This window comes from Muntiacus reevesi, chromosome 1 (assembly GCF_963930625.1).
Source record: "Muntiacus reevesi chromosome 1, mMunRee1.1, whole genome shotgun sequence".
NCBI lineage: Eukaryota > Metazoa > Chordata > Mammalia > Artiodactyla > Cervidae > Muntiacus > Muntiacus reevesi.
In genome coordinates this window covers 154,811,985-154,837,497 of record NC_089249.1, presented here as the reverse complement: position 1 = coordinate 154,837,497, position 25,513 = coordinate 154,811,985, and the positions used below count along the sequence as shown (strand labels likewise).

At 42.8% G+C, this 25,513-nt stretch overlaps 1 protein-coding gene across 3 annotated transcripts in view; it reads left to right on the top strand.

Moving 5' to 3' along the window:
• The window catches only part of ELAVL4 (ELAV like RNA binding protein 4), an 88,442-nt gene that overhangs the window by 50,090 nt on the left and 12,839 nt on the right, over positions 1-25,513 (top strand). For all 3 annotated transcript variants that reach the window (XM_065929121.1, XM_065929140.1, XM_065929130.1), the window contains one exon: positions 15,305-15,408. In XM_065929121.1, the coding sequence (XP_065785193.1) occupies positions 15,305-15,408 (104 nt within the window). The remainder of the gene's footprint in view (positions 1-15,304; positions 15,409-25,513) is intronic.

Genomic DNA, 25,513 nt, shown 5'->3' with positions numbered 1-25,513 from the left:
TGGAACGGGAACTTACATTTATTAAGTACTGCTAGATGCCAGCCACTCTGTTATCTCACTTAATCCTGGCCTTGCCCCCAAGAGGTAATGGTGGCCCCATTTTTCAGATGGGAAAACTGAGGCTCAGACAGTTTAAAATGACTGACCTGAAGTCACACACTTGACAGGTGGCCAAGCTGTGTACCTGTGTCTGTCTGACTACGTGCTGCTGCCAGTTGGGACAGCAGACCTTCAGAGAGGGTTTCTTGTATTCTGCTGTTTCATCCTGAGTCGTGAATGTGGCTGTGTAGGATGATCCTGGTAAGCCTCAGAAATAACTACAGTAATAATGCACAGCAGTTTTAGTGGCTCTGGAAGATTATAAATGAAAGCGTTTAGTTCAGTATTGGAAAATGTCAGGATGGTTTCTGAGAATTATTTAGAAATCAGACCAGCTTTTATGAGTGGCAGCATGAGAAACTAGAAGGAGTCACCAAGTTCTTATTCTAGCTCTAGCTCTGGGCCATTCAGTACCTCAGTGCCTCATTTTATGTTGTGCATAACATGGGAATGACACTGGCTCTTTTCACTTTGCCGTCTGTTGTGACATCAGATGAGCTGCTAATGTGTCCATAAGTAGTTAAAGAGCTACACCAATTCAGGATATTACTGTGGTCACCCAGAAGATAGGATACTGTAAGCAGGGGATCTGAGGGTAAAATAAATACTAAAACCCCTGTGATAAGCTTTGCTTTCTAGTCTGCCTTCCAGATGTTTTGTTCAGTTATCTACGTATATCTCAACAAAAGCTGATTACCTCTTTCAGACATCAGTGTGTAACTGTTATTAATGCTCAAGCTGATCAAATTACAATGCCACAGATCCTACTTGTGCTTTAATATTAGATTTTGGATTCCGGTCTATAATGAATGATTTTTCTCCATGCATTGGAAAAATTGGTTAGCAGAGTTCATAAGAAAGTTTAATTAGCAGGCTGTTTGTGAAAATAGCGGCTGTGAGTCATCGTTCAGAATGAACTAACATTTCTCAGGGTTGGATTTGTTCTTCTGTTCCGTGAGCAGCCACACAGGATCCTTGTGTTTGGGAAGCTGATGTCTGCATGCTGCCCACTTGAACTGCATCGTGTAATAAATTAATGACAAAAACAGCAGATCTGAAAAGCTAGAGAGGAAGAGGAGGTGTAAGGTGTTTATATATTTGAGTATGTGTGTCTCTGTCTTCCAGGGAAATATCGTGGACCTACTATAACCCAGGATTGTGTGAGGCAGGAGAGCCTATGTTTGTACCCCAGTCTCACCACCTGGAAGTTAAAAGTGTTAGTCTGTCAGTCATGTCTGACTCTTTGCAACCCATGGACTGTAGACTGCCAGGCTTCTCTCTCCATGGAATTCTCCAGGTGAGGATACTAGAGTGGGTAGCCATTCCCTTCTTCAGCGCATCTTCTTGGCCCAGGGATTGAACCCAGGTCTTCTGCATTGCAGGTGGACTCTTTACCATCTGAGCCACCAGGGTAGCCCTTACTAGCTGTATAACAGGCAAATTTTCATTCTTTCCGTGCCTCAGTTTTCACATTTGTAAAATAGGGATAGTGATAGGATTGTTGTGAGCATCAGTGTATGTAAAACACCCAGAACAGTCCCTGACATATAGTATATAATTCTCACAGCAGTTCTGTGAGGTGTGTGTATTATTTGTCCTATTAAACGGGTGAGGAAACAGACTCAGAAAGGTTAAGTAACTTGTCCTAGGTCACACAGCTTCTAAGAAGCAGAGAAAAATTGAACCCACGTTTATTTGACTCCAAAACCTCTATTTTTATCTACAATACTGAACTGCATGCCAGGGTTGTGTGCGATAGTGTTCACATGGGTGCCTGTGTGTGTATATACCTCTAAGTGCGTGTCCCTGCTTGGGGGCCCATGTAGTCACACACAGCTGTGTTTTGTTTTTCTCCTGGATCTTTGGCTCTCCTGGTGAAGCTCCTTGAGCTCGCTGCACGCCGACTACTGATGTGTGGCGAGCTAGAGCCAGACGTGTACAGTGAGTCCTCCGCCTCTCACTCACGTCCGACTCTTTGCAGCCCCGTGGACTGTAGCCCGCCAGCCTCCTCTGTCCCTGGGATTTCCCAGGCAAGGATACTGGAGTGGGTTGCCATTTCCTTCTCCAGGATGTACTGTGTGTACTGACATGAAAGTCTATGCACAGATGTCTGATCTTCTCCCCACTGTGCATTTCTGTCCTGTCTAGATTATCCCAGAAGCAAGTCTGTGTGGTGTCTTCTGAGAAACAGAATCATGGACTATCAGAGTGAAAAGAGACCTTAGATGTAATCTCTGGCTTGGTCTCCATGTTTTCTGCTAGCCTCTCTGGTATCTCAGGAATTGTCAGTGTCCACACCCCCAACTTTAGGGTAATGATATCTTGAATTCAGTCCTGTTTCAAAGAGTAATGCTCATCTGGGAACTCTGTCTAAACTTCTTTCCCAAAGGTATTTAATATAGGTAATTTATTTTTTTAAAAATAGGTTATGTGATTGCATGAGTTTTGGAAACTGAAGTAAACCAAGTTAGGAAGGGATTTCTTTTTATCACTACTTCTCTAAGTCTGTGCTCATGTGTACTATAAATCTTAAAAAGAATGGTATAAAACATGTAACATTACCCAAAGAAGCTTTTCTTCTCCAACATTTTGTGGAATATACATTTGAAACTAAGAAGAAATTGAGCTCCTTAAGGTAGAAGGGAAGAAGACAGTTTGGGCCAGTTACTACCTGATGACCTCATTTCTTTTGTTAAGAAAGAGGTAGGGTCATCTACTGCATGGGGATGGGCAAGTGGAGGCCTTGGTGACCCAGGAAAGTCTTACCAACACCCAGGAGGAATAGGAAATGATGTCACATGGGTTCATCTCTCAAGCACCGGCAAAGTCCCATCACATACTAGGCATTTTGTTGAAAATTATTGAGTACTAGGTATGTTCTGGGAATTATTTACATTATGAATTCTTTTGGTCCCCTGATTGTCAAGGGGACACTTCATTTTCCATTGCTCAAAAGAGCTGAGTTATTAGAAAATGTTTACATTTGGTTATTCTCACACACATCCCAGGCACGCCTTCATTTTCACCTCTCCCAGGCATTTGGCTCAGTGTAGTAAGGTTGGTCACACATGCTTGGTGTCCATTCCCCTTGAAGCCCTTAGCTTAAAAAAAAAAAATAACATAAGTCGACTTTCCTCCTCAATTCTTACTCTACAGACTCCTTTCTGTGTGAGTTCTTTTATTCCTGGGTTTTTATTTCTTTCACTTCAGTTCAGTTGCTCAGTCATGTCTGATTCTTTGCAACCCCATGGACTGCAGCACGCCAGGCTTCCCTGTGCATCACCAACTCCCAGAACTTGCTCAAACTCATTTCCATCAAGTCGGTGATGCCATCCAACCATCTCATCCTCTGTCATCCCCTTTTCCTCCTGCCTTCAACCTTTCCCAACATGAGGGTCTTTTCCAAAGAGCCAGATCTTCACATCAAGTGTCCAAAGGATTGGAGCTTCAGCGTCAGCATCAGTCCTTCCAATGAATCTCAGGACTGATTTCCTTTAGGATTGACTGGTTTGAACTCTTTGCTGTCCAAGGGACTCTCTAGAGTCTTCTCCAGTGCCACAGTTCAAAAGCATCATCAGTTTTTGAACCACAGTTCAAAAGCATCAAGCATTTATTTCTTTATTTTGTCTTACTTCTTATCTGTAAGCCAAATGGTGAAGAAAAGGAAAAATAGACTTTTGCTTCTTATTTCTCTTCTTTTTCAGTCATCTGGGGAATTTCTTTCATTTCTAACATTTGTTGAAACCAAACTGAGCTTTCAGACCATAGTCATGAACTTCCTGATGGCACTTTGCTATCAGTGAAGTCTTTGATGCTAGGGATAGGGAGTTCCCCACAGCTATTAGTGGTAAGTCCAAGGCCAGAGAACCCCAGGTGCTTAGTTCAGAAAAGACAAACTGACAAAGGTTTCCCCATAAAGTTCCTCTCCAAGTCATATTTGACATGTTGACTTATCTCTGCACAGACAATTATTTATGTCACCTCCTTTGTTGGGAGCTATGAATTTTCTTTTACTTCGAATAAAGGAAATTTTAATAGATTTATACTCAGTTAATATTTATGAAGCATCTCCCTTGTGCCCAGCCCTCTCACATAACTTATCTCGATTAATTTAAATCCCAACATGATATCAGAAACCTCCACCTGCCCTTTATAAGAATAGCGTCTGATGGGAGTTTTGAAAGCCGTTGTCTTAGTGCCTAAATACAGCAGTTCCTTTCTTCCACAGACATTTTACCCAAAGACAATCTCATTTTGCCCAAAGGCTGATTGCAATGTATATAATTAGTAATAACCTGATAACTTTTTCTGCGTCTTCTTCCTTTGTCGCTAAACCCTCCGCTGATATTAGCTGCATTTCTGAAATCACCAGTTGGTTCACATTCATTCTAGGGGGAAAGTCTTGTCTGTCTGACCTCTGTGTCATGTGAGAGAGTAAGCCAACCAAGAATGAAGAATTCTAGTTCGTCTCTCTGGCTAGCTGGGAGTTTGCCAAAGTCTCCCTCTTTTTTTTTTTTTTCGACCCTTGTTAAAAATATTTAAAGATGTGACTATTCTTTCCTGTCTGTAAGAATATTCTGAACATAAATTAATTGAATGTTGCTTCTATTAAGAATCTTTTATTGCCCCAGGGTCATCAGTCTGAACACTTCTTTCTGTGTGATAAATACTGAAGGTAAGATAGTTGTCATTGAGGCTTCTATTTTCTCCCATACATTACCTAGAATATTTTTTCCTTTTTTTTTTTTTAAGTCTAAGTTCTTGATACTGGCTTTTTATCCTATGAATTGCCTTTCTTTCCTGAATAGACAGAAGAAAAATAAGTTTCAGATTAATTCTTAAATTCTACCTGATGAATTTATTGAGGCTTATTATTGAAAAGTATGTTTGAAGATCTGTCATTTGGAACAACTAATTTTATAGGATGGGCTTCCCTGGTGGCTCAGACACTAAAGAATCTGCCCGTAGTACAGGAGACCAGTGTTCAGTCCCTGGGTCGGGAATATCCCGTGAAGAAGAAAATGGCAACCCACTCCAGTATTCTTGCCTGGAGAATTCCATGGACAGAGGAGCCTGGCAGGCTACAGTCCACAGGGTCACAAAGAGTCAGACATGACTGAGCAACTAAACAACAACAATTTTATGGGATAAACCAAAAGGGTAAATTAACAACAACAAAAAAAACTCCTTTGAGAATTGGTTGATTGTCTTTCTTTATGAAATAGTATACTTTGTAGCTGGTCCCAATGGCAACCCACTCCAGTACTCTTGCCTGGAGAGTCCCATGGATGGAGGAGCCTGGTGGGCTGCCGTCTATGGGGTCACACGGAGTCAGACATGACTGAAGCAACTTAGCAGTAGCAGCTTCTTGCTTTGGGGCCTCCTGGAAATCATCATATATAGACTCTGAATTTCCATGTACCTTACCCCAGTAGCCCAGGTAGTATTTTACATCTACTTGAACAGTTTGGTTGATACTGTCTCTGAAATCAGGAAACTTTGTTGAAAGCCTGTGTGAGTCCACACAGATGAACTTGTGTCTTGGGATTTGAGGCCTCTAGATATGTCTTCTCAATGGTAAATGGCAGTGATCATGCCTACCTTGTAAGATTGTTTTAGGGAGCAGAAGAGATGATATAAATAAAGCCATCAGGTAGAATTTAAATGTTCTCACTGCAGAAAAAGATAAATATGTGTTGATTAACTAGATGGGAGGAATCCTTTCACAATGTATACACATATCAAATCATCATGATGTACACTCTATCTTTCAAGCTTATTTGTCAATTATGCCTCCATAAAGCTTGGAAAAAAATAATAAAGCACTCAGTACAGTGACTAATACATAGTAAGCCCTCAAAAAAAAAACGATGTCTATTTTGTTACTGGTTTATTTGCTTATTGAATTCATGCGTTCATTTAGTCATTCAACACAGATTTATTGAAAGCCTACTGTGTGCCAGACATTGGTTGTACCAAGATTAATAAGACCTGTATCCCTGTCCTAAGGAGCTTATGGTCCACTGAGAGACACAGTTAGTTCGACAAGTTTATATCAAACGCCCACTGTGGACCAAGTGCTTTGCTTGTTTTCATCTTGATTTCACATGATGAGTTCTCAACTGGGAAATTGCATCTTCTTAGGAAGCCAGAATGTAGCCTCTGGAAGTAACCAACTACTGCTTCAATGTAATTTTAAATACTTTGGGAAATCAGAAGAAGGAAGCCTGGGTTCTGTCCTTTTTTAATAATGCTTGTTGTTGGCAGAGAACTGAGGCACTCAAAATTTCAGATGTCTAAATGGTTTCTGAATCTGTGCCAGACTATGGGGAGATCTCTTATATACATCTGAGCACTCAGCTTAGAGTTGATATTGTCAGTTCAGGTCGATATCAACAGTATTGACCTCCTGGAAGTGATAGTTATAAACTGAGTAGCAGTCTTTTCTCCTCAAGGAGTAGATGCTCAAATTGTCCCCTCCTCCTGGAATGCTCTTGTCTGTCTATTGCCTGGCTATCTCATATCAATCGTTTCCAATTAGTCTCAGCTCATATGTATCTTCTAGAAAATCCTCTCTCCTTCTCTCCATCATAACATTTAGCCACACTCTACTATAGTTGTTGACTCACAGTTCTGATTTTCTTACTAGGCCGTGAACTGCTTGCTTCTTACTTGGTCCTTTGGTGCTGAATTTGTAGGAGACTCAAAGAGGATTGATAGTTAAGTCTTTTCCAAGACTGTCGTTCTATGACATACCAGGTCCAGTTTGAGAGACACAGTCAGTGTAGAAGATGGGAATGGAATACTTTGGGGTATATACGGGAATTAAATGGAAAGAATGAGGATTTGGAGATAGTCCTAGAAAACCCAGGCTCTCTTGAAGTCTCAGGCACACTGTACTTTGTCAGGGCAAATGTTTAACACACAAATGAGCACATATTCAAGAAATCAAGGTGCAGCAGAAGGGTACAGGCTCTGGAATCAGATGAGTCTGGCTACTATTCTCCAGCCAAATAACCCTGGTGTGTTACTTCTCTTTTTGAGGCCTCAGTTTCCCCTTTGTAAAACAGGAGTGGAAATGCCTGCTTCAGAGATTATAAAGATTTAGATGATATATATAAAGTGCTTAGCCCACAGTATGTACTTAATAAATATTCTCTATTATTTTTATTTTCTCAGTTAGACAATCAGGATAAACTGTGGACATGGGGTCTCAAATAAATATAATTTAGAAGCTTTATGTCTTAGCATTAGAGGGGATCTTATGAGTTGATTTTGCTAAATGCTGCAACATCTCCTGATAAAATGTAGACCTGGCCTCTGTTAGCATAGTTCTAGTCATGGGGTGCTTACCACCTCACAAGACAGCCCATATCTTTATAAAATCATTGGTAGAAAGTTCTTCCTTTTATCAAGGCAAAAATCCACTCCCTAACTTTCTTCTGTTGCCTGATCCTCATTCCCTCCCCTGGTAGCCCACGTAGCAAGTCTACCACTGCCTTCCCATGCCGCCTTTCAAGTATTGGAAGGGGCTTTGAGCACCTCTAGCATCTTCTCTCCTTCAAGATTAAAGCCCACAGGGCTTTCAAATGTGTCTCATGAATTCTGGTTCCATATCTCTTAACATCATCCTCTGGGAGCATAGCAGAGAACCAAAAAGACTTGGTTTCTGCCATCAATGAATTGATATTCTGATTAGGAATGAGGGAGTGAGACAAGTTCCCTGAAGGCAGGAACAATTTTTTGGTCACTGTGGGCCCACTCGTAGTATCTGGCATGCATTAGGTGTCAGTTAATTGTGGAATGTATGTACCTACTGCATGGTATGTGCTCCAGTGTGAGAGTAAAGTATCAGAAATATTCCGCACCTTTGAGGAGGTTGGGGTCTCATTCAAGAGACAGCATCCTCAGAGACATCGGCGAAGGCAGTGTCTACTGTGGCATGGCATCAAAAAGGAAAGGAACCAGAACCTATTGTGAAAGTGTTAGTCGCTCAGTCATGTCTGACCCTTTGCAACTCCATGGACTGTAGCTCTCCAGGCTCCTCTGTCCATGGGATTTTCCCAGCAAGAATACTGGAGTAGGTTGCCATTTCCTCCTCCAGGGGATCTTCCTGACCGAAGGATAGAACCTGGGTCTCCTGCATTGCAGGCAGATTTTTTTACCATCCGAGCCACAGGGAAGCCCTATTGAGCATCTGTTATATACCAGGTACTTCACATGCATTATCACTTTCAATACTCCTAATAACACCATGAAAAAATAATATTAAGTCCATTTTACAGATGAGATTACCACAGCAAAAAAGGGGGCAATGTAAGAATGCAAAATCTGAGAATGAAAAGAAATAGCACATATTAAGAAATCCTGAGAGCTTTCCTATCATAGGGGCTTCCTGGGTAGCTTAGCAGTAAAGATCTGCCTGCAATGCAGGAAACATGGGTTTGATCCCTGAGTCTGGAAGATTCCCTGGGGAAGGAAGTGGCAACCAGCTCCAGGATTCTTGCCTGGGAAATTCCGTGTACAGAGAAGCCTAGTGGGCCACAGTCCTATCAGAGCTTCCCTTCCCCATGACTATGGTTAGATGTGTTGTTTTCTCAGAATCCAGGGTATGGGGAGGTTCATTTAACTTAGCGAGGGTCACGCAGCAATAAGCCGAAGCTGCATTTCTTACAAGCTCCCACTGAGGCCAGTGATGCTGGTACAGGGATCACATTTAGAGGAACAAGACTTTAAACCATACTTAATTTGAGGGATTTGTGTGAACTACCTAAAGAAGATAAATCCTCTGATTAGTTGGCTCTGCCAACACTGGATCTGCAGGAGAAAAGTCAAGACCCAGACTGTCCAACACATGGAAACAAGAGATGGGATGGGAAGGAGCAGAGCCATAGCTGCTACAGAATCTCAAAGCATCCCAGTCATTGTGAGGAAGGAAAAGGGCCCCCAACATAAGGGGTGTGCATCCCCTTGAGTTCTTGCCTGATGTCAGACACTCTGCTGTGCCTTTGCACAGAGAGCCAAACCCCGTGGAGAGAAGATGTGAACTGGAAAGTCACACAGACCTGGGTTCATTCAAATCCTAGCCTGGAAGCCTACTTCCTTGTTGACTTTGGGTCAGGTTATTGAACATTTCTTAGTGTCACTTTCCTCCTCCTCACAGTGGGCTTGATGGTACCCATTTCGCACAGGATTAAATTAGGTAATTTTAGTAAGCCACTTAGCTGGGTGCCTGGCACAGAGTCAGCACTGAATAAATTGTAGCTGCTGTTCATCCACATGTTAATATAGTTAATCCATGATGATGCTTTGATTGTGAGGATAAGGGATTATCCCTGTTTTTCCAGATAAGGGAACAGGCTGGCGAAGCTTAAACGACTTAACCAAGGATATACAACAAGTACAGTTTGGGGCCACACACTCTAACATGTATATACATGCAGTAACCGGAGAAGGCAATGGCATCCCACTCCAGTACTCTTGCGTGGAAAATCCCATGGACAGAGAAGCCTGGTGAGCTGCAGTCCATGGGGTCGCTAAGAGTCAGACATGACTGAAGCAACTTAGCAGCAGCAGCAGCAGCAGCAACAGCCATGGAGCTCTCTGACCCACTTTAGGGTGTGTTGAGGTAGGTTTCAAGGCAGCTGGCGGCAGGGAAAGTCATCCCAGGACTGGTAGGGAGGGAGTCCTGGGGTTTGGAATTGGCTGCGGGGAACCCAGCATGTGTATTACTGCCATGCAGGTGATCTTGAGGTGACTGGGGATTTTATCGTGTGCTTTGAGAACAGAATTTCAGCCTGAGCTAGGAGTTCTAACATCCACAAAAACTCCTTACTCGACTCAGAAGTTTTTATCAACAGCAGCTACCCACCTGGCTGCCCCCAAGGGGACTTTGCAGATGAGGAGAGTAGCTGTCAGTTTTCTGGAGAATGACGGTTTTGGGAGAAAGAGCAGAGTGTGCAGGTTGACGGTGCAGAAATGCTGAGGTTCCTTCTGGTCAGCTCGGAGAGGAGACAGTTTCTCTTCTGCTGCCATCAGCCATGAGGATGTCACATTTAGGGTCCTGCTGTCATAACCTCTAGGGCCCCAAAGCAAGAGACAACAACTTCTATCTCGAGTGACTGGAAGATGAGAGGTTGTATTTAGCCGTGATGGTAACACTTCCTAGAGTTTGAATACAGTAAAAGTGCTTAGCACAAGCTATTGAAGGTAATTTTCTTTTTCTCAGGTGGTTCAAAAAAACTTCAAAGGTATTTCCAGGCCTCACACTAGTCACTAACACTTTAGTTCCAGTGGAGTAACTGTAGTCACAGCAAAGGGGACTGGATTTGCAGTCAGAAGGTCTGGACTAGGGGTCAGCAAACTATGGCCCAGAAGCCAAACTGAGGCCACTGCCTATTTTTCTAAATAAAGTTTTATTGACACTCAGTCACGCTCATCAGTTTACACACTGTGTGTGGCCGCCTTCATGGTACAATGTCAGGGTTGTCATGACAGAGCAGAGGACCCACCAATCCTAAACTATTTAGTCTCACCCTAAACATAGAGCAGTTTGCCGTCCCCTGATCTAGACTTAGTTTCAGCTATTCAGAAGGAGTGGAGCAAATCGCTGTTTCCTCAGAGCTTCAGTTTCCAGCAAATCGCCGCTCCCTCGGAGCGTCCGTTTCCACAGCTGGGAATGATGATTCTCTCTCCCACAGGGTTGTTGTGAGAATCAAATGCGACAAAATGGGTGGGAAAGCACTTTGGAAACTCAGAATCTCCATGGAAAGGTGGGCAGGGATGGGTTTTACTGTTCATCTCATCTGTGCTGGAGGGGAACCTACCAGGACATTTTTTGTTTCTGGTTGATTTTTTTTTCCCCAGCCCCTGTTGTCAGCTTGTTGTCCTGTTCTCCCTTTGACACAAATACTAAATGAATTCCCCTCTCAGGCACTCTCATGCTCTTCTCCTGCCAAACATAAACATATTCTGGTTATATACTTCCAGCAGTGGAGAGCTAATACAAATGTATGTATTCATTCTTCCCCTTCTCAGTATCTTTTGAGTACCTACTGTGTTCAACTATGCAGACTTTATAAACTAGATCTTGTAGGGAGAAATGTTCTGTTTCTAAGGAGAGAAGTGAGGTATAGAATTATAACAGAAGAGAGATCATATCACATCATAATACGAGGACACGGCATGTCTTTGTATGTGTATGTGCACATGTGCACAGTTTAAAAAATAGAAGTGTTCAGGTTCAGATTTAAGAAAAGCTTGTTAAAAACAAGAATCTGTTAATCCAAAATACACTGAAGCGCCTTAAAAATGTAGCCATTATGTGTAACAGTTTTCTCTTCGAAATTACATTCTAATTTTAAGTTCCCATCCCAAACTGCCAAGAATGCCTTTCTTGCCCATTCATAGTCACTGAGGGCCTCTCATCCAAGCCTGTGGTCAGCCTACTAAGGATTATTAAGGACTGGTCACACATTAGGATTATCCTGGGCATCAGGGATCCAGGCACTCACTCGAGTTTCTAAATGTTGAAGGTAGTCTTTATTTGGGGCTTTCCAGGTGGCTCAGTAGTAAAGACTCCATCTGCCAAGCTGGTTCAATCCCTAGGTCCCAAAGAGCCTCTGGAGGAGGAAATGACAACTCACTCCTGTATTCTTGCCTGAGAAATCCCATGGTCAGAGGAGCCTGGCAGGCTACAGTCCACGGGGTTGCAACCTACTGACAAAACAGTGGCAGCAGCAGTCATTTTATAACATTTTATCTTTTCTTTAATTATTGTTTCTCTTTTATTGATGATTCAATGAACACAGCTTCAATGATTTAATTTCTTTGATTTGCTATCAAAATACGCTCATAAACTGGGAGCAAAAACAGTTTAATTTTATGTTCTGAAAATACTGTCACCATACCTGTATGGTTAGATCTTGCTACCACTGATAAAGGGAGATGATGCAGTTATTAGAGAAAAAGAAGAAGGAAACTTTATCTATTTCTGGGGTGCTCTAGACTCCAGACTGGTTATCCTGGGCTTTCCCACTATGGTGACTCTCTTGGTCCTCATGGAAATAGTGTTGATATTCTTTGTGAACGTGTATCTTCCATATTTTTCTACGTACTATGTACAATTTAAATACAGAAGTGCAAATCAAAAACCCATCACCAATTTATGGCCACCAAAATTAAAACATAAAATTCTTCCTCATTTTACTCCCCATCCTCCACCCCCCACTCCCACCCTCCTCCCCTCCGCCCATTACTAAAACAGTTTCTGAAAGAAATGAGGCTTGGGATTTTATATTTTCTACCTAAGGGATTTAATTCTCTCTAGAGTTTGTTTTTTTTTTAAGAATATGCTTAGATCTATCAAGTATTTTTTATTAGACTTAGCTATATTCCTTCTATGATGGCACGAAGCACATGAATGAAGCTTGTTCATGAACTAGGCTAACCACAGGTAGTTTCATTGTGTTGCCAGTTTATCTCATAGCTTTCAATTCACAGGCAAGCCTTTCCACCCCACTCCTCCTCCTGTTCAGTACAGTGCCCTGTTTTTGAGTTTGCAGTTCGTTATTTTATATCAAGGAGAATCTCTGATCTTTTCCCCTTCCATTCTGAAATGATGTTCATCTGGTTTTTTAGTTTTCCCCAAAGCACCTTCGTTCTTGATGTTAAGTGCAATCTCTCTCTAAACCTAAAGCAGATGATGATAACACAGTTGTGCTCCCTGAAGTAGGTACTAAGGAGATGGTGGGTTTCCAACCATACAGACAGGTCGGCAGATATGATTATCTTGCTGGGCAGGAGTCTTTCCTTCACTTGACCTTCAGAGCCTTCCTAGAATCCGAGTGTGTTTTCCTTCCTCCTGAAGCAGAGCTCTAAAATAAAGATAAAATATAGAATGTAAAATTATAGCCACTATATATACTTAAGATTTCCATAAATATATGAATAATTGGAAAGAAAGTATCTCAGGGAACATGCACCACTAGTAGGCACAATAAATTCTTCCACATATATTTCATCAGTACAGTGAGTCATGAATTGCTTGCAGTTAAGTGGTGAGTGTTTTGTCTATGTTTTCCATATTTCATTTTAATTTTATACAAATTAAATTTAGTTGGATAGATTGACTCTGTCTGACCTGTTTCCTAGTACTCATACGTAAGCTTTGTCACTGAGATTATTGCTTTAAAAATGCCTTTTAAAGCCCCTCAACTTGGTGCATGACTGTTTAAAAGAAATAATTGTAAGAATATTTTACAGCAATTGTTAAGGCTTCTCTTATATACATAGTAAATGGGACTAATAAATCTGCATGATGAAAATAAATTTAATTAGGTGAATTTAGCTAGGCTTGATGAGGTGAAGCTGAATTTAGGATAAATGATATTTTTAAACCAATGAATTAGTCTCATGTATTTTTGGATTTGCAAAAAAATTTTCTCAGAACATGTGGCAGGGTCTTGTAATTCTCACACACACACAGCTCTTTCTCTAATTCTTACTTTCCTGTGCATGTGTGTGAATGTGTGTGCCTGAGCACCGGCATGTGCGTGCACACGCCGCTTGTACACACACGGCTCACGTACCACACACAACATAGTAAGAGAAGGGACCCAGGAGCTGCAGGGTGCTCCACATTCTCTCCCCCTTCTTCAGTTACTAATTCTGGCTGGTGAAGGCCTATCTGGCAAAGTGTGCCCCTCTCTTTCCTATTCTAACCTTGTTATTCCAAAACAGAAGGAATATCCTAATGCATCGTCATTTTAGGTTTCCCATTTTAGGGACAAAATTCAGTTGAATTTCCTCCTGGTTCTCTTTACTTCCACCCTATAAAGAATAACAACGTCACCCATTTTCTGATCCGGAACCCAACTTGTTTTCCCAGGTTCCCTCCTACAACCAACATAAACACAGACATTTACCAGCAAAACAGAAGCTGTTGGAAAGATTTTTTGGCTGCTGAAATGGGCTCCTGTCACCAGGACATGGCAGACTTTTTGCTGTATTGTCTCCCAGCCCTGGCCCCGGTACTCCAAAGAGAGCTTTATATAATCAGTCTTTCCTAACATGTGACGTCCTGTCATTTTCCTCCCCTTCGGCTCTGCTGCCGCCCACAAATCAATAACATTGCCTGGGAAGTTCAAGCTGGTTGTGCAGCCACCCTAAGCTCTGTATTTCTTAAAGGGTATGTCAGAAAATGTAAAGTTTCCTAATAATATTTCTGGCTGATGACACATGGCAGAGCTGATGGACTATTTATAATCAGTGGCACGATCGCAAGCACATTATTTTTATTTCACTTAGGGGGGAGCCCTGTCACTTGCTACTGCTCGTTTCAGACAAGTTGATGCCATCTTCACCTAAAGTAGCTAAATCCTCTTTGCGGAATTCATTTGCACTCTTCCCTTTGTGTTAGGCACTCCCCAGTTCTTTCCAGTTGAGCCACCTCCCCTTTTTATTGTTCTTAAGCTGGGTGGATGATGAGGGCAATGAATGATTTGTAGCAATTGCTTTAAATTCAGGTCATGCCTTCAATATAAATGTCTCCAGTCTTTGCTGCTTGGATCTTGCTACGGTCTTCTGAGTGCGGACGTGGCTGACATGACCAAAGCAGCAGACACAGCCACTGCATCCAGCACTTGCCCCAATTTTACAGGTCTGAACATAGCAGAGCTGTCTTTTGTTGAGCAGCTACTATGTTCCAGGTAGGCATTTATTTCACATTCAGTATCTCATTGACTCTCTCACGCCTGTCTGTGCAAGTGCTGCTATCTGCAGAGAAGAAATATTGGGGGATGGGAGTAGGCAGGAGATTAAATGAATTCAGAGTCACACAGCTTAATTCCTGGGAAAAACCCCAGGACTCCAGTTCAAATCTCTTCTAACAGACCACACCTTCTTTCTTTCCACTTCCCTGCCCCGCCTCTTCCCAATTAAGTGGACACTTGTGGGTATATGATGTGTATATGGTGTGGATGTAGGGGAAATTATGAGTTCCCAGCTAGGGCAGCTCCTGTGAGTTTAAAGCCTGGCCAGAGTGAGAGATAAAAAGAAATAGAAACTTCTCAACCTGAGAGTAAACCCTGGTGTGAAAGGAACCACATATGAGAGGGTTTTGACACATTGCAATGGGAAGTGTTACCTCTATCAAGATAATGAGCTGTCTCTCTCTCTCTCTCTCTCTTAAAAAATGTTTCCACAGGACAGAGTTTAGGGTATGGATTCGTTAACTATATTGATCCAAAGGATGCAGAGAAAGCCATCAACACTTTAAATGGACTCAGACTCCAGACCAAAACTATAAAGGTAAGAGGTTATATGTTATATGCCTCTCTATTTAGGAGACACTGGTTAAATTTCATCCTTTGATCTAATAAATCCAGGCTATGAGGGAGCTGGCGGTGGCTTCTTCATTTATTCAAAGGACACTTGCTATCTACTGTACTAAATGAGGGACGTTACATTACAGAAGAACATTATTACAGAAGAGCATTACATTACAGAAGAACAAGGTGAGAGCTGAGTAGAAGGAGGGGACTACGAACTATGGGACTTCCTATCCAGGGAGCAGGTAAGATGCCAGGGATGACCCACATCGAGAAGGCCAGGGAGCCCAAGCCTGCAAAGATGTCAGAGCAGGGCCAAGGGAGAAGCTGCTCTAGGTGGAAGTAACACCATATGCAAAACTGTGAAAATGTATATAAACATTGTGAGTGGGGAATGGCATACAGAACTCTATGACCTGAGATTCAGTAAGGAGATGATGAAAAGATGAGGGTGGGAGGTGGGCAGGGGCCTCACATGCTAGGCCAAACAGCATGGCTTTACCCAAAGGTAAAGAGGACTCTCTTAAACAAGACTTGAAAAAGGAAGAATCAGCTATAAAGAAACACACTGGTATAATAGGTATGGGTACTGTAACATCTGGGAACATAGTAAAGAAATGACAAGAAAAGTAACCTTCTAGCAATCCAGAAATAATCAGACTGGTAGATAATATCTCAAGAGGGGTTGTTTTAAATTAAAAAAAAAAAATTCCAGTTTTCCAGAGCCTGCTCTCCAGACAGAGGTTTCTGTGGCTGGATTGTCATGCTCTCGGTTCAAGTTTCACCCTGAGGGGATCCTTGAGGAGGTGGTGCTGTTTGCTTTTGGCCCCTGACCCCTGACAGTCGATGGTGGTCTCCTGGATGGAGCCTGCCTCCTCCTCAGCCTCCCTTTCCCTTCTTCCCCTACCTCCGGGCAGCATCCTATTTGGGGGCAGCTGCCAGCCGATTAATGAGTCCCATCCTTCATAGCCTATTAAACCATGAGGAGATGTCTCCTGGGCACTCTTATCCTCACGACAGCAGGTCTGACGCAAAGTAGGACAAAAGAGAAACCTCTCCCAGAATGGAAATCTATAGATGGCACCAGATCTTAGCATCTGAAAACACAAAATCAGAACTTTTTAGTTCAACAGACTACTTTTCTAACATCCAGGTGGATAAGGAGGCTACCTGGTGTAAGATAATGTCAGCTGGGAGGTAATCAAAACAAAAAACAAAATAGAAACCTTCTCTTTTGGGAGTGTATTATCTGGTTATTTTTTCTTTTCTACTCTTTCTTCCTTCCTTCTTTCCCTCCTTCCTTCCTTTCTGCTATCCCTCTTTCTTTCCTTCTTTCCTTCCCTTTAAGCCACTCTACTTTCGTAGTTTCATTTAGCTTATTTCTAAAGACTATTGCTTTGCGGATCTCATACAGTCTGTGCTTCACAAAGACCCCAAAACGGGCTTGATTCAGATTGCCTCAGTCTCAGCTTAGAATCAGTCCCTGTGAGTTCTCTTAGGGGGAAATAACTGAGAGTTGTATAATTATGGAGTATCCTCTGAGAGGCAGGAGTGTTGATTTCTTTCGAAGGAAAAACATACCTATTTTCAATGCTTTGAGATAGGATGCTCTTGTCACTTGCCTCTTGGATTGAGGCCACCCCAGATTGACAGCTGTATTTGTGGGTTTGACTGATTTTTCTGTGTTATCCAGTTCAGCTTTAGAATGTCAGGCATTTGTTCTTCCCTAACTCGAACTGAGAAAGGTACTTTCCTTTCCTCTACAGTTTTCTTAAAACCCAAGCCTCCCCAACAGCTTAAGATCAAATTCTCAGCCATCCATTCTGCTTTTTTAAATAAAATATTCCATGAAGCCATTGGGGATTCCCCAAAGGCTGAGTGGACCCGGCTTTTCTGACCTGAGAATGTACTCCCTGGCCCACAGTGCTTTGTCTCAGTGGATCTTAGCAACAAGGAACATTGATTATTTTCTTTCTGTGAAGAATCAATCTGCCTCCTTCCCTTCTCTGTATCCCTTTCCCCACCCCCTCACCCACCCTGTACTCACCCAGCATCAAAACGCTGCCAACACGTTTGCACCCAGCAGTAACGTGGGCTTCCATAGAATCCAAAATGCATGATGCCACGGCTGAATCAATAATTTCCATTCTCTACAATGAATGAAAATTTAATGTGCAAACCTGGGAATTTCAGCCCTTTCATTAAAGCAGTTTATTTGCCATACTAAAAATTAAGTTTGAGTGATAGGTTCCTTTATTAACTTTTCTTCCCTTTCCTAAAGGGACACAGTGTTTAAGGTAAAAATCATATTAAAGAGAAGGAAAAAAAACAGACCCTTTTCCTGTGCTGTTAATAGTCTCATCATTTATTAATTTTTTTAAAATTGCTTTTCTGCCTTTCAGGCTGCTATTTACTTCTTCTGCATCAGTTTGCTTTAATAAGTGACGTGAGATTTATCTCTTCGCTCTGACTTTCAAGAAGAAATAGATAACTTTCCTACCTGAAAAAAATAAGTATCTTCTTTGGAAGCATGCATTATAGAGATCTCCTCAGAACCATGCAGTACGTGTTTGCAAACTTTGGTCAAGTCTGTCTCTCCTTTTGCTTCATGCAAAACACATGAGTTTAAATGTACAGCACAGATGCAGGCAAACCAAGAGTTAATTACTAAGCTTTGAAGGTTAATGATGAACAGCTAGATTCAGAGATAGTTCTGGAAAGCCCTGAGAAGTGGTGGAAACCGAAGTAAGCTGGAGAGCACTAAAAAGGGCAGCTATTCTTCAGCTACTGCTGATTATTTAGGCCCAGTTCACTGTCAGATCTTCCACTTATTCAATAGAAACCAAAATCTAGGTATTTTATGCCAAATCTCCCAATTTTGAAAGATTGAATCAACTAAGAAATTTTTAGAGCATTATGTAGGCAAAGCAAACAAAACTTAAGAGTTGAGAAGTTTGCAACCTCTGAACTCAAATTTAGATACACAAACACTGTTTTGCATTTTGCAAATGAGTGATTCATTACTAGGTTGCTAGTAGAAGGTGCCCACAAATGATGGTTCCCTGTTAACAACTATTCCTTTCCCCTTTATTAGGGGGGATGTCCTGTAACTGTGCATGAATCCTGAGGACCCATGGAGGGCAAAACCAGGTCTCTGTGCTCAAGGAGAATACAGTCTTGGTGCAGATACAGCATCAAAGCAGAAAAAAAGAGACCGCTTCATTAAGTAATCCCCTCCAAGTAATGTGGATGACTGCAGATAACTTGCCTAACAGGAAAAAACAAGTATTTTCGGTGGAAGTATGCATTACCAAGATCTCCCTGGAACCATCTAGTACATGCTTGCAAACATGAGACTGCAGAGGAATTGTTCTTTGAATCTTAACTTCTTTAGTGGGAGAAAGTGGCCAGGTCCCCATCCCTCTGGAGATCAGGCTCAGAGATGAAGTGACTTGTGCAAAGGCACACAAGTGGCCAGCAGTTGAGCTGAGTTAGCATCCAAAGATACTGTGAGAGAGTCTTCCAGGAGTTACTTAATAGGCGAGCATGAGCTTGAAAGAAAATAATAATGATAGTAATGATGCCTTATATTGAGTGTTTATGGTGTCTAACTCCTTTTCATTTCATGCTTAATAATATTTAACCCTTGAAGCTTCCCAAACACTAAAAGCTTTACACACATCAGCTCTGATTCTTAAAATAATGATTCTCTCCCTTATACAAATGAAGAAACTGAGGCCCAGAGAGGTTAAGAGACTTACCCAGGATCAGTTAGTAAGTGAGATTTGGAGTAAGAAAAATATGTGTTAAAAATAACTCTGGCAATAGGTCGCCTGTGTTGGAATGTCACACCACCTGCTTGCTCAGCAGCACATATATTCTGTGAGTGTGTGGGTGTGTATTTGGTTCTGTGCACACATGGGTTATACTCTCTGACGAGGGAAGGAGATATAAAAAGCAAACAGATGAATTGCGTGGCTCCTCTAAGTTCTTCAGTAAACAGACTTGCAGTTCGGGGCTTCTGTCGTCAATCTGGAGACAGACCTGACTTCAGATCATGTCTACTCAGACCCCTGCCTTCCAGGCCCTGCAGTAGGTCCTTAGGTGACCCAGAGATGACAGTGCCCTGGAGAGTCTTCCATCCATGTATGTCAGAGAGGCATGGGGTATGGACCAAGGAGTTATTTACACTGACTAGCCCCAAAGACCCCAAACTGGGGCTTTGCTCAGCATTTCAACCCTAAACCCAGTGAAGATAATTTGCCCTGTTTAGGGCCTCAGAAGTGTTGTTTAGCTCCCTGGAACCCAGTTTCTCCAACAGAGATCACTTTACACTCCAAGAAGCATTGGGTTAAATGGCTGTGAATTCTGGAAAATGATTCCCAGTATCCCCTAAACCTCACAGTGGATGCCAGTCCAGTCCTGAATCTCCCTGTGGGCTTTACAAAGCAGCTTCTGAATTTACCCTTTATTCCAGCCTCTCACTAAGAAGCGCTCCCCTTCTTAGTGCTTCTTAAGAATGCAGTTGCAGCGGTCCAGCTCTTTGTTGCAGGAATTAGGAACAAAGAAAAGTAGATGATTCTGTAGTAGCTTCAAAAGAGGGATATGTTTATCAAAAGTTTGGACTGATATACAAGTGACACTGACCACCTCCAGTAAAAAGTGATCCAAAATGGAATTTGGGGATTTGGAATCCTAAAGCTCTGAATAGTGGGACACCTGTTTGGATTTTAACCCAATTTGAGAAACAGGATTAGAGAAGCATTCAGTGCTCTGCCTCTAGAAGTTCCGCTTTCATGGGAGACACAAACCCTCAAAGGAGCACCTCTAATGCAGGGAGGTGGGGGTGGCCACGGGGCTGCAGGGGTTCCCACTTGATTGGGGTAGAGGGGCGGGAGTAGGAAGCTGTACAAGGTTTGAGCACAGGAGGGATCTAGCCAAAGTGAAGTTCCAAGAAATTTCATCCGGCAATGGCACGTCACTTGGGATGTTTGACGAATGAGGCCAACGGCCTGCGGGCTGTTATGCTAAGTTTTTTCAGCCTTAGACTTTGGTTTTTCATCATCTCTATTAGAAGCTTTGTTTTACTCATTTTAAAAGCACAACAGACTTATTTATAAATAATTTGGAAAATTCATTATTATCTGACGAAGGCAACATCAGCCATTCCCAACTCAACACTGTTAACATTTTTATGTGTTTCCTTCCTTTTCTCATTGCATTACATTCACAAATGATTTTGTGGCTTTTCTTGCCCTAATCATTGCATTCAGCTATTCCTCAAATTCTGAAACTGTGACTTTAAAGACAGCATTCCCAGAGCACAGCTCTTGTGCAGACTGGAGGTGTGAGTGATTTCAGGATTAGGTTGGGCTGAGGGGACACAAAGGCTGCTCCTGCCACTCTGCCTGAACCCAGGAGAGTTGGCACTCCATCAGGAGAGCAGGTGAGAGAGTAAGAAGGAAGCTTTATCACGAGGCAGCAGCCTGGTTCCAGAGGGAGCAGGGCTAGAGGAGAGGAAGGTGTGTGAGTGAAGGCTTTTCAGAAGGGGAAAAAAACCTCTTTTCTCCGGGAAGGAGAGCAGTTCCTTTATTTCAGCCTCTCTTGCTCCCACACTGCTTAGCCATTTCTCCCTTTTCGCTTTATTCTTCTAATAGCACTAACGGTGCCTCCAGGGGAATCTTTCCACACTTGAGTTTCGCAGGTTTCCGTTTGCCCCACCCGCTTCTTTCTCTTGCCAGGGGTCATCAGGGAGCCTCGCCTCCCTCCCTCCGCCCACAATCCACCTGCCTCGCTAAAGGCCTCCATTCCGCTGAGGCATCTTTTCTTTGCACTCGGCATAAGCAATTATTTCTCCTATCACTGCCCTTAATGCCTCCCGGAGAGTTAGCAGATCATTTTTTGCTGACGGATATCACCCCACCCAGAAATGATAGACTACCTCCCTCAGTCTCATTAATAATAAAAAGGCATTTGTCTCTCCTCCTCCATTATGGCTGTAGTCAGAGCCAGTGTGGGAGTGCTTCCCTGCCAAGGTCAGCAGGGGTAGCTGGATCACTGAATCCCCAAGGAGTGAAGAGACAGGGTGGCAACACCAGTGAAAATGGAAGACCCGTTCACCCCAGTTGTACCGGACCCTCTTTCCTGTGATAGCTTCTTTTCAGCTGCTTTGCTTCCCAGGGCCCTGTTAACTTGCTCTGAGTGAATAATTGCAGATAAAGGTATAGGAGTTGGAAAGATGGAGGTACAGTTAGTGAGGCTCATATGTTTCCAGTATCTTAAAGGTCATCCACAGTGGCCCGTGTCTGGGAGACAGAAGATTGGGCAGGTACAGCTTACAAACACGCCTAGGTTTTCACAGTATGTGGAATGAGGCTTAGGGCCTTTAGCTGGCTACAAGTGTAAAAGATCCCACAATGTGATGTGAGCTGCTTAAAAACATTCGTCACACCTCAGCTGTCTTAGGAGAATTGTCCACTCCAGATCCCAGGAAGCAGTGGTCTTTTCTGGTCTACTCTGGTCAACCCATCCCTGGTGTCTCGTGTCCCATTCTCAACTCCGTGTTTAGAAGGGACCAGACACTGTAAGGTTTGTTCAGAGGCAAATGAAGAAGACAGTCACATAGTCCTGCACTCACGTATTCACCCCAGAGTGGTTGCTCTTCCATTCTCTAGAGAGAAAAAAAAAGTCTGCAGTGACTCTGAAGCTCAATCTTATATTTCCAGAATCTGAGAAGAGAATCTTTGTGTCTGTCATTTGCCTCGGGTCATAGTGAGTCCCTGACTATCAGAGACTTTCATGTGGAGTCATCATGGATAACTTAGAGGGATGGCTATACCAGACTGGAGTCTGACTAAATGATCCTAAAGGTCCCCCATAGCTCTAAGATGCTATAACTTTGTGTTGTTTCTGGACTCTGAACTGTTCCGTCAAGTATAATAGCCACTAGGCACATATGGCTATTTATATTTGAATTTAAATTAATAAGTTAAAAATAAATGAAAAGTTCAGTTCCTCATTCACACTAGACATGTTTGAAGTACTCAGGAACCACATGTAGTTGATGGCTACCACATTGGACAGCACAGATCTAGAACGTTTTCTGAAAGTTCTCTTGGACAATGCTGGCCTAGAACATCAGTGGCCCTGGAGAATAAAGGATCATTTCTCCATGCTTACCATGAAGCCCCAGAGCAAAGCAGCTGGTCTGTCAAAGGTCATAGAGCCACATCCCTCTCCCCTTCCCCTTCGTTGTCCATTCAAAAGAGCTCTGAGTTCAAATGAAGACTCAGATCCAGTTCCATAAAAATTATTAGGATGACCTTGAACAATTTAGTTTATTTCTCTGGACTAATTTCCTGATCTGCAGGATGGTTCCTTCCAACTTTAACAGGATAGCTAATAAAATATTATAGCGTGATCTTTCTAGCTTGGTAACTTTCCAAGGAAAGTAGCAGTTTGCGCCAAGTACATAGCTTCTATTTCACTGTCCACATTAGCCTGGCATAGTGGAAAGATCCCAGAGTCATATCCAGCACTGACATAGTGCTGGCTGTATGACTTTGGACAAGTATTTGTCACACTGAGCCAGAATTTATCTTCCGGAAAAGGAAACTAATAATATCTCACTTATAGGTAATCCTGGTTTATAGGGAATGCTCAAGCAATGCTTCCCAGAATGAAGATGATAGTGAATAGGGTTACCCCAAGGTAAGAATTACATAGAGAGAGGGGAAGACTTTTCCCCATCTGCATGTTTCAGAGATACATGAAGAATGAATCTGAGTCTCACTTTGTGTAGTAGAAAGTATTATGGAGCTTTCAAGAGGCCACAGCAGTCTTACCAGTATAGCAAGAGTCGGGAGTTGCAATTTAGTGAGGACACTCTGTCTTAAGCCCTGAGTCTGAGACCAGCTCTTCCACTAACCAGGCCATGAAACCTTTAGCACATCTCTCTCCCTTCCAGGGACCACTAGACAGATGGCAAGGTGCTTATACCAAGTAATCCGCCTTGATAATTAGATGGGCTTTTAAAAAGAAGTTGTAAGGCACATGAATTCTATCACCACACCCTTTTTTAAAAGGAGCATTTATCCAGCCTACTGTGTACCAAATACTTTCATGATATTGTTGGATTCACTTTATATCCATGGGTCCCTCTAGCTCCTTCTCTACATGAGTCAGTTCCTGGGAAAAGAGCTAAAATGTATTCCATACAGTATATTACACATTTTTTGCTTCAGTTCAGAGAATGTTATTGAGTTCCTGCCCTCTGTAAGGCTTGGAAAGTAGATGCCACAGAGAGTCTGCAGAGACCACCAGAATGCTCTTACTTTGGGGGCAGATGAAATGTTATCACAGATGGTTGTGATGGGTGGGAGGGTGTGAAAGCTACTGTCATTGAAATGTGTATCATCTGCAGAGTCTGAGGAGAGAGCAGGCATTTGTGCCTGGGCTTCACGGAAGAAGTGGCATTCAGTCTGAGCCTGGAAGGATGGGCAGGAGTTCATTTTGCCATGAGGATGACAGATAGCAGGAACAGAGACATTTTATTTGAGCTGAGGTTTAGACTGCTTAGTGGGGTTAGCAGGAGATTAGAGGTGGATCCAGATCCCAGAGGACCTTGGATGCTCAGGTAAGGGATTTGAGCTTCCATCACAAGGTGCTGGAGAAACACTGAAGGTTTTGAGCAGGAAGAAGCAGCACAATTATAACTCATTAAAGGGACTTCCCTGGTGATCCAGTGGTTAAGACTCCACACTTCCAATGCAGGGGGCCCAGGTTCAATCCCTGGTCAGGGAACTAGATACCACAAGCTGCAACTAAGTGTTTGCATGTTGCAGCTAAAGATTCCACATGCCACAACTAAAAGGATCCCGCACGCAGCAATGAAGATTGTGTGTGCCACAACTAAGACCCAACACAGCCAACAGGTATTAAAAAAAAAAAAAAAAAAATAGAGCTCACTAGAAACAGTGCCATCAGGTCTTGCCGCTGACAGAAGGACATCATATACCAGGTGGTGGGTGGGGGAATATGAGGCGTGGGGCCACATAAGTGGACACCTGTCCTGTCTGTGGGCAGGGCTGCAGCCATAGGCCCAGGAATAAGCTGATCCTCACAATCAAAACTGTAATTTCTAGGAGCTGGCTGGCTGATTTCTTCTCTCCCTACTCCTGGAGGTGGGATCAGAGGTCCCAGGGAGGGTTTGCTCCTAGAAGGCCTTGGAAGCACCAGAGTCTGTCCTCTGCTGCCATCCTTCTGGTCTCTTTGGAATGAATGTCCCGGGGATGTGTGTGTTCTGGGAAGTTTCTGCTCACTCAGAGAGTACTGTGTTACAACAGACTGGGGAAGATCTGCAATCTGATCTGAAATAAGTGTCTCCTCTGCTAGACTAATAGTCCTACGTGTCAGGGGCTGCTGTATTCATCTTTGTACTGCCAGTGTCTAGCATCAGGCCTGAGTACACAGCAGTTGTCTCAAAGCCCTATTTATTGAGCATTTACTGTGCAGCAGGCATCTGCGGAAGGAAATGGCAACCCGTTCCCAGTGTTCCTGCCTGGGAAACCCCATGGACAGAGGAGCCTGGCGGGCTGCAGTTCATGAGGCTGTGAAGAGTTGGACACGGCTGAGCAACTCAACACTTTCACTGACTATGCGCCAGGCATAGTGCCTAAGTATCATATGTGCATTAGCTTGTTTAATGCTCTATTAGCTCTAGAAGCTTCCAAACTAGGTTATCAAGTGATAAGCTCAGAAAGTGTAAGTGACTTACCCCAAGCTTTACCATTTATAGTTAGTAAGTGATTAGGATCCAAACCTACATCTCTCTACCAAAACCCTTGCTGTTAATCTCTGTCTCTTTCCCATTGCTAAAGAGATGCTCCATTTCTGTTAAAGTAACATAAATGAGAGCTGCCTTGGAGTGATCTTTCTCAAAATACAGTTGTCTGATGCTCTAACTATGACGTATCAGTGAGACCCACAAGATAAGGGGTGATGAGGACAGGAAGGATGCTCCTAGTGTGTGGAACCAGAAGAGAAATAGGAGAAGGATAGAAGCTATGGGAGAGACAGGTTTGAAT